Here is a 10,025-nt window from a genome sequence, read left to right as displayed (position 1 = left end):
TACGGCTCCGGGCCCCCTTTTAAAGCCCGACTGTAAACCCTGGCTTCAAATAGCATGAACCCCACTTTGTCCTCTGGTAATGAACGTTATTTAGTGTCGGATGCAGCCTCAACAAGACGGTCAGAGCGGGGGTTGAGGACAGGCACGTGCGACCCTTGTCAAAGAAAGTGTGACATGGAGGAAGGGGCCTCAAATGGCAACAACTTCCGAATGTCTGCATCAGCAGGAAGAGGTGGACTCCGTGTCACTGAGGCTGTGTTTTGTTCCACATCCTCTGCTGAAACAAGGGTTACGCTGCCTCACAGACCATTAAAAAAAAAACCTCTTGTGTGTTGTGAGGGCTGTTATCTTCACCTACAGCTCGAAGCCATGAGGGCATAGTTACACATCTGCAGGTTGTGACATGAAGCACCACCAGAGGTTTTGTTGATGAAGGTGCTCAGTCATCCAGGTAAATCTAGGTGCTGTATCGTAGGCAACTGGACGCTTCACCTCTCATCTATGAGGCTTCTTCAGTTTCTAACTCACTTGAGGGGAATTGGCTGGTTTTTAAACTCTGTGTGGGTTTAAAACTCTGGTTTTGTTTCCTCTGTTGGCAAAAATCAAAACCTCACATTGTTTGAAAGTTATTTTCAGGAGCATGTTTTTATTTTCCAGTAACTATATATATTCTTATCTGATTTTTGGACTATACTTTTTGGACTCCCAAGTTATTCTCCCTGTTGAGTCCGGGGTAAAGTTAAGACGGAGCAAGGATTGCATCAGGAATGCTGGCAGTTGATCGTTTTCCTGCACTCTGCGCAGACAGGGGGTGGGGTGCCCGGCTGAAACTGGGAGGAGAAAAGAGGGGGGGATTTGGGAATATCATTCTTTGTCCTCACCCCGCAGCACAACACACGGCTGGAGAAGGGCTCCTCGCGAAGGGAAGGAAAACTGGATGGCTTGATATTAGATGAGGCGGGAGGGCTTTTGTTTTTTTAACCAAGAGAAAACGAAGGAGAAACACTTTGAGGAGACGTCCGGAGGACAAAGCAGAGGACCTTTAAAATCACAACTGAAGGTAAACGAACCCGCACAAACAAATCGCGGTAACGCAGCATCACGCAGCGTTTCTGTTTGTTTTTTTTGGCTGAAGTTAGAGCTTCAACTTGAGGGAGGGTGAGTTGTTTTTTAAGCGTGCAATATCATTTAAACGCTTCTTATAACGTGTGTTCGCAGAGGCAGGCTGTGTGGATGTATTGTTTGGAGGCTAACTTAAGTTTACGCGCACGGGCTGGCGCTAATTAACGCAGTCCCGGACAGATTAGGCGCATTGTGCGGAGCTGATTGTGATTTGCGTTAATCTGGCGCACATTTGCGCCATCAGTCCTGCGTAACGCAGCCGGCATGCGGAGTATTTTGGCAATTTTATCGGGCATCTCGGCTGTGTCGACTGGATTTGGTGATGGAGGAGCGCGCACGGATGTTTTTTTCCCCCCTCTCAGCTGCCCCTCCACCCGGGGTGAAATAAAACCCCGCATTCAGAGGCAAAGCTCGGCTGCACCGACAAGTTTATACGCGTAAACAAAAGTTGAGGTGTTTTTAATTAAAGATGTGGCGTAAACGTTTCCTCCGTTATCTTAAGAAACCGTCAGTTTGTGGTTTGGGGAGCATGCGCAGCGCCGCCGCGGTGACGTTGTCCCGCTTGGCACGAGGAGGAATTTTTTTTTTCTCCTTCTTCCCTCTCGTGCTCCTCGTGCTAAGTGGATTAGTTTTCTATTTCACATTATAGTCCTCAAACAATTAGAGGAATCTGACACAGCCGAACCGTGCGTCTTCTTTCATGACTTAAGTTCACGTTTTTTTTTGTTTTTTTTCCCTGCACCAGACACAACAACGTGTGTGTCCAGCTTAGTCATAGGCAGGGCAGATAAAAATGTGAGTTTCATCGTAGTGACTCCTCATTTTGACTCATATGCTGGTTCTTAGTCTTTTCCTTCCTGAGCTCAGGGCCTCTGAGCGTCAGGGCTTTGGGGTTAAAGGAGGAGGGAGAACCATAACTAGTCTCCCAGATGTGAGAGCCACAAAAGCCCCTCTGTTCAGCAGGGCTCAGCCACTGCTCAATCTCTGCTGCTTTACTTTGCTTCAGACTTGGAAGCAGGCTGTTCCCCCCCCTCACTGAAGTGCCACAGATGCATTACTAAAAAAAAACAGTCAGGGATGTGGGTGCATATGTGCAATGAAAGTTAAATGTAATGTGTCGTGAAATAAAAATTCAGATGTGGCACAGAATAAACAAGTGAAATGCTAAAATATCCCAGTTTCTCCCACTGATTTTGAGTGGTGTATATAGGACTACTCCACCTCAGTAGATGTAGGACATAAAATTGACGTGGTGAAGTTTTATGCAGTTAAAAGTTAGATTTTCTGACCAGAATCTTATCTGGGAATACACAAGCATCTAGATGTCACCATTAAAAAGCCTACAGTCTGTTTGAGGTAGTACGTGCAGCCGAAGACTAACAAATATCTCAAGCTCCAGCAAATAGCCTTTAATCCAAGATATTCTCTGGATGAGACGTCACTGAAGTCTAGCCAAAAAAGTTCCCTGGTCTTTAAAAGTAAATGAGTTGTGTTTAAATGTCCAAAATAAGGTGTTTTAAGAGTGTTACGAGATTTTCATGTTTTGTTCTATGACATGAACGCCCCATGTTTTGAAATTATAGAGCGTTGACGTGTGAAAAAAGAAGTTTGGCAATCGAAACACATTTGAAGTGTTTGTGGAATTACTCTCGAGGCCTGAAGGGGGCGACAGAAGTTCAACCCTGCAGGTGTAAAGCTGAAAGCTGTAACTTTCCACCAAACCTATTTTTTGGGGGGGGGGGGGGGGGCTTAAAATGTCTTCTTTGGTCAGATAACATTTGGAAAATCTATAAGAGCTGCAAGATTGAATAATATTATTTCTATTCAAGTTAAGCCGGGGGCTAACCCGGAAGTTAGCTGGCAAAACTCTCGGTAGAAGAGGGTCGAATTACCCTCTTCGAACTTTGGCTTCCCGCACCACTGGGCAGCTTTCATAGGAATGAACAGGGCTCCACCTCTCGTGTTGTTTCCAGTTCTCATTGTATGTTCATGCTGTCCACACATTGTGGCCCTCAGTGCCTGGAAAAGTCCTCAAAATTATGTTTAAATGGTGTCTCCTCTGTGTTCTCAGCTGTCCTATTGAAGGAAAAGTGTCTTCAACTGACCAGCTGGCAAAACCTACCCTATAATTTCACATCATAAAGTTATATGTTGTGGTTAAGTGGAGTCCAAACACAGCATGCACACTCAACCTGCCATTTGTTTGAGTCCGCCATTGACTTAAAAGAGCTAGCTGAGGTTTTTATCTACCAATGTTGTTCATTTCACTAAAATGTTGGAATATCGCCACAGATCCTCTGACATCTCAGGTTTGATTGACTTTGTTTGCACTGTCAGAAATAGGCAGCCTAGAAAACATCACAGCACAACACACACGACTGGTTAATTAAGATTTCAGCTTCAAGTTTAGATTGTGTTTTGTTTGATTAGCTGCCTCTCTGCAGGGCTTTGACACACACACACACTCACTCACTCGTAGGCGCCTGCATGTGCAGCAGTGGTTTTCCTTCGACATGGATGTCGGCTGTGACAGTAGCTGGGGGCAAATCCAAACCGTTAACCTAGATTACGAGCAGCGATGTGTGCCGTTGACTTCTATTATTTACGCGTCTCTCGCAGCCTGACAGGAGAGCATTGTAGCTTTAATTCAGGGTAACTGATAGGCGGCTCACGACCTTTGATTTCCCACGTATAGTCATTGAGTTGGTGCGAAACATACCTCTGTTTGAAACCACATACCGCCACTGAGTAGAGGCTTGTCAGTTATCTATAGGCGTCACGCTGTTGTTCAGGTGTAGGCGCAGGATGCAGGAGCAGGAGCAGGAGCAGGCACGCAGCACTGCAGAAAGCCACAGATGAAGGTTAATGACAACTGCAGTCACTGTGAGGAGTAAATAGGCAAACATCATAAAAGCAGTGACTCAACAGAGAACTAAGAAGGGGAGCATTAGAAATTTGTTTCTGCATATTTACATTCCTGACGGTGCGTTCAATCAATTCCATAGACTGGTAGATATTCTCATGCTATCTCCTCTCCCTCTCTGTTTTTGCATGTAAACACACAGATTACAAGCAGAATTTGAACACTTAATCACCACAGACAAAAAAAATCAATGATCTCCTCAAAGAGTCTGATGGAGCAGATACAGGATCAATCATGAAAGTGAGCCGCCTCTTACAGCTGAACATTCTTCAGATCGTTGTTAGAGCTGCTTCTGCACAATGGAAACGTGTTTTGTTCCAACTATTTATTTATCTAAGGATGGTTTCCTTAGCACCGGACGTCACATCCAAACAGACTCCCATTCACACCCTGGGAGTCGCCCAGTAGAAACTGGTCTTACTAGGGATCTCCACTGGAGCATGTTGGAAGTGATGTGTCATCTGTGATGATACTAGTCTGTTACGGGATTGTCTGACATTGACGGACCAAAGATCTCTCAATTTGACCACAGTCGTGGGCATTCATACCCATGATGTCCATCATACACTCATATTTAAGTTTACTGTAGCTGGTTGACCACATTAATTACATTAATTGGGATTAAAGAGCCCTCGTAGATCTTTAGAAAATAAGAAGAAATACTTAGAAGACCTATTATCTGGTCTGAATATGACCATAAATAAGACTTCATCCAAGTCCTGGGACTGATGGAAGATGTCTTCATATCCAGACCCTGTCTGCACTGTGTGCTTCCATGTGCATTACAGAGCTGAACACTGCCTTTTTTATACAGTATTTTTCCGTACCATTATAAGGGTTAGATGAGTCATCCAAGCCAGTTTGGGCACCACCCGCCAAATAAAGGACAGGCTATCGAACTTTTGTGGCACTGACCGAATTTCCTCAATACTCCTGTGTATCGAAAAATGTCTTGTCATTTGATCACAAGTTTCAGTCTCTCAGGAGTTAATCTCATCAGCGTCAGTGAGCCAATAAGCATGCCATATGTTCGTTGTCCCAGGATTTAATAGTGCTGGTGTATAGCTGTCTCGAGGCATGCACGTTTTTATCATTAAGCTTTTTGTGCATTTGTTTATTTATTATCCACTCTGACTTTTCCAACTTTTTGTACACACACGCAATTTCGCATCTGGATTTTGGACTGTTAAAATTTTTTTTTTTAAAATTACATTTTCTTAGGAGGACCCCCCCCACCCCAAAGCCCCAACCAAATATTTACACCTAAGTGTTCCATTAAAAGAGGAAAACATTGCTTTAATATTAAGATTGAAAGTGCAGTTGGTGGGTTGAAGTTAAGGTTCTGTACTTGTCGTATTGACTAAATTCATTGGACTTCATCTGGATTTAAATTCACAATGTGGCTCATAATTTGGTTTAAGGATGTTCTTTGTTCCCTTTCTAGGACTGCAACTTAATGATTAAAAATTACACTTGGGTCAATAATTTGTGTCTTTACTGCATAATTTTTGCATGACCCTTAATCTTTGTGGAGTCTCTTTTGTGTATGAAGCATAGTTGGTTTTGGTTTTTGACATCTACCAGATTGACTGGCCAGGCAGGAAGATTAAGAGATTAGAAGATTGAACCAGACTACCAGTAAAGATGTATTGTTAGGAATACGTGTCCCATCTTGTGCCATGGAAGGGCAAGAATTCCCAGAATCAACGATCAACTCCTTGATACCCGTTTAATGTGGTGAAATGCCGCGAGAACTGCAGCTGCTACTAGAAGGAATCCAAGATTGTAAGACTCTGCTGTTTGCTTCTAACGGTCCTTAAGAATAAAGACAGAATGAAAGTAATGAAATGGGTCTGAAGCTGAGAGTTGGAATGGTGTAATCTTTTCCAAGTCACAATAAACACTCTTTTGATGCTAACCTACTTGCTGCAGGCCTGGTGGTTTATAGAAGCCGATAATTACTCAGCAGAAGTTGGTTATGAGGTTGGTCTCACATGGTGTGAAACCACAGCAGCTCTTCATTACCTCTTTAGGGTTTCCACTATCAGCTCTTTTACTTTGTTTCGGCCACCTTACTCATATTAGTAAACCGCAACTATCGGCGATTAAATGTGACCGAGGTTTCCGGAATATTGAAAATGTTGAAGTGGGAGTGATACACTATACAGCTGAGTGCTGTGCTGGACACCCTTAAGTTTCATATTAAGAGAGCGTTGGTCTTGCATTAAACAGGAAACACAGGAAAGGAAATATTGAAATTGTGGTAATCCTAGTTCAGGCTATTGGTTAATAGATTATAGAATACCATAACGGTTGCATTTTGCAACCATTTTGTGAAATTGGCACCCAGTTCTTGCCACCAAACCACAAACTGTGCATCCCTACATTAATATATTATTTGCTGTTATATTGTTACTGTCGGCACCACACATGCCGACATGTTTTTAGACAGTGGCGAAGCAAATTTAAGTTGTTAGACGGTGAGGTGAAAAGACAGAATTTCCGGGGGGCAAAATATCCCAGCATCTTTGAGCTGGATTGAAGATTACACAAAGTGACGCAACATAATTAGGTTGAGGCTCCAAAGATGATTCAACATCTGTAAAGGTTCTGACATGTAGCCGCATAGTATATTGATTACGCAAAATGTAAGGTGACTAAGACATGGCAACGGTATATTTAGTGCTGGGAACCAAAAGTTTAACCCTGGCAACCACTTCTTTTTAAGGGTGTGTTGAGCCCTGAATACAACTGTATATGTCTGCTGGTAATTTAAGACATTTAGTCAGAAGTTTTAACCTACTTGAATGCTTTCTCTGAGCCAGAGCTCAGAACTTGAGGTTGTTGAGGTTACATGATTGGGTGATGGCATCTACTGAGACCGTCTCAGGGATCTTGGCCTGAGCTTGCCTGTTGTCAGAGCACTGAGATCTGGTCTTGGATATCTCGGCATTGCAATAGTTACACAACGGCACCACCCTGTGGCTGTCTTGTGCAAAATCCCAAGCAGTCAAGGGAAATGATTATAAAATGGGACAAACTAAATTTAATAATAAAACTTAAGTTATTGAAATGAGTGGTGTTTATTTAAGATCTCTGTGAAATATTTGGTCTAAGCTGCCACCTCGATCATGAACGTTCTTTTGATTTGTTATTGTCTTTGCTTTGTAATTGTCTAAATAATACTGCATGTTCTCCTTTTTATTGTCGGTGATTTAAAAGTATCATTTGAGTAACAAATTTGTCTTTCTTTTCCTTTTCCAGATTCAAGATGAGCTGGAGCTTCCTCACTCGTTTGTTGGACGAGATTTCCAACCACTCCACCTTCGTGGGCAAAATCTGGCTCACCCTCCTAATCGTCTTCCGCATCGTGCTCACGGCCGTAGGAGGCGAGTCGATCTACTATGATGAACAGAGTAAATTTGTGTGTAACACGCAGCAACCTGGTTGCGAGAATGTGTGCTACGATGCGTTCGCGCCGCTATCGCACATTCGCTTTTGGGTGTTTCAGGTGATTATGATCACCACCCCCACCATCATGTATCTTGGCTTTGCTATGCACAAGATCGCCCGCATGGAGGACGATGACTACCGGCCGAGGGCCAGGAAGAGGATGCCCATAGTGAGCCGGGGGGCCAACCGGGACTACGAGGAGGCGGAGGATAACGGAGAGGAGGACCCGATGATCCTGGAGGAGATTGAGCCAGAGAAAGACAAGGAAACTGTGGAGAAGCCAAGCAAAAAGCACGATGGACGCCGTCGCATCAAGCGGGATGGCCTGATGAAAGTCTACGTGTTTCAGCTGTTTTCTCGTGCCATCTTTGAGGCCTCGTTCCTGTTTGGACAGTACATCCTCTACGGGCTGGAAGTCGTTCCGTCGTATGTATGCACACGCTCTCCTTGCCCGCACACAGTGGACTGCTTCGTCTCGCGACCTACGGAGAAAACCATCTTCCTGCTCATCATGTACGGTGTGAGCGCCCTGTGTCTGCTCTTCACCATGCTGGAGATCCTTCACCTCGGTATCAGCGGCATTCGGGACTGCTTTTGCGCACCACGGCCTCGGCCTCCCACCCCCCGTCACCCGGCTCTGGCCAGCCAGAGGTCCTCCATCTGCCGCCAGCCGTCCGCGCCTCCAGGCTACCACACAGCCCTGAAGAAGGACCCATCGGGGAAAATGGGTTTCAGGGACAACCTTGGAGACTCGGGCCGCGAGTCGTTCGGGGACGAGGCGTCATCACGGGAGCTGGAGAGGCTGCGCAGACACCTAAAACTGGCCCAGCAGCATCTGGATCTGGCTTACCAGAATGAGGAGAGCAGCCCGTCGCGCAGCAGCAGCCCAGAATCCAACGGCACCGCTGTTGAGCAGAACAGACTAAACTTTGCCCAGGAGAAGCAGAGCAGTACATGTGAGAAAGGTGAGACTTCAAACCATTTGATTTTTATTTGTATTCTTTAACTGTGATCAAAACAAAGGGCTTCACTGACGTCGACGTCTCTCTCTGTCCACAGGTCTCCGTGCATAGGTTCTCAACAGCACAGCTGACGTTATAGGATTAAGTTCACATCAGGATCAGTGAGCGGACATAAGGGAATCAAAGTGAGAGTGAGTGTGTGTGCGAGCGTGTGACATTAATTTGCTTGAGGTGGATGAAGTCAGCCCAAGCCTTCCAGTGTTACGGCCAGTCATGGTCGAGCATCAAGTCAAAGGAGGTGGAGGAGGAGAGTGGTCGTCTCAACCCAGCAATACTTGAGACCACCAGCCTGTCTGAAGATCCAAAGTGCTTACAAACTACCGAACGGTTAACATGTACTTCTCCCTCAGGGCAGCTATTCTTTTTATGTTTTAATATTTTTATTACGAGACTTTAGATCTATTAGTCATTTTTTAAGAGTTTGTCCTCTGATGGAAGCTCACAGTGAGTGCATCTCAAGTTTGCCTTAGACCTAAACTGGAACTCTGTTTTATGGCATTTTGTTAAGGTAAGGCCAAGCCAGTCGTAGTGCGAGAACAAAAGCGTGTTTTTAAGTGTAAGAGTTTGTACTTTTGTGAGGAAGTGAATCAGCGAGCGAGTGCTTCTGGATGCAAGAACGAAAGGTAAACAGACAAGGCACCACTCATAAAAGAAAGGTACTGGAGTTATTGTCATGCTGATGAAGACTTTTTATTAAGGTGTTAATTTTCATACAAAGGTTGCTTTCAGTTGTTGGCACCGCACCAGTCAACATTCCCAAGCCTGGTGCCTCGACGGGAACTGGAACACACTTGGGGTGCCTTTGTCCAAAGGAATAAACAAACCTGGGTAATGCTTGAAGAAAAACATGTAACTCTTGATATTGTCTTGTGTAATGTTTAAACGTGTATTTGATACTGTTCTTTATTTTTGTATTAGTTTTGAGTATTGTGGTATTGAACAAGAGGCTCTGTCACTGTGGCTTACTTTAAAAGAATGACATTCACTGCTGTCTTAGCTCCCCCGAAGCCCGATTCAATCCATGTTGCATTCTGAAGATGGTTTGGTACAAGTTTTAATAATAACTTTTTAATAACCTGCAGCTTAGATTTATCATTTACATTGTTTTGACTAGCAAATGTTCCCCAAATTTAATTCCATGTGTTGGTTAAATGAGGGATAAAGCCGTCGGTCATGTTCCATTTCTGAAAGTGCTGATGTCTGGGTCAGTGTTGTCACTGCTCCAGAGTCTTAATGAGGGTTGTAAACTCATGTAAATCATTTCAATGTGAATTCAATGCCTTGAATGCGCTCTACTAAGATGCCATCTTTTGTATTCTGAATCATACCCACAGTGCCATTAGTGCTCGGATATTGTCATCTCAAGTTATTTTTGAGCAATGCTTTTTGTACTTTTTATACTTTTTGTATTGATAGTACTTTTGTGGTTAGTTTTTAAAATAAATTTTTTCAACAAAGACCTGTTTTTGAAGTGGTTTCAGTCTGTTTTTTTCCCTACCTTGAAG

At 44.0% G+C, this 10,025-nt stretch overlaps 1 protein-coding gene across 1 annotated transcript; it reads left to right on the top strand.

Annotated features, from left to right (window-relative positions):
• The first annotated feature begins 879 nt into the window (after positions 1-879).
• Positions 880-9,979, top strand: gjc4b (gap junction protein gamma 4b). The gene is made up of 3 exons (XM_073474283.1): positions 880-1,060; positions 7,310-8,463; positions 8,558-9,979. The coding sequence occupies exons 2-3, from the start codon at positions 7,317-7,319 to the stop codon at positions 8,569-8,571; spliced, it is 1,161 nt and encodes a 386-aa protein (XP_073330384.1). The 5' UTR covers positions 880-1,060; positions 7,310-7,316; the 3' UTR covers positions 8,572-9,979.
• The last annotated feature ends 46 nt before the right edge of the window (positions 9,980-10,025 follow it).

This window comes from Pagrus major, chromosome 9, assembly GCF_040436345.1.
Source record: "Pagrus major chromosome 9, Pma_NU_1.0".
Taxonomy (NCBI): Eukaryota; Metazoa; Chordata; class Actinopteri; order Spariformes; family Sparidae; genus Pagrus; species Pagrus major.
This window is presented reverse-complemented; position numbering and strand designations above follow the sequence as displayed.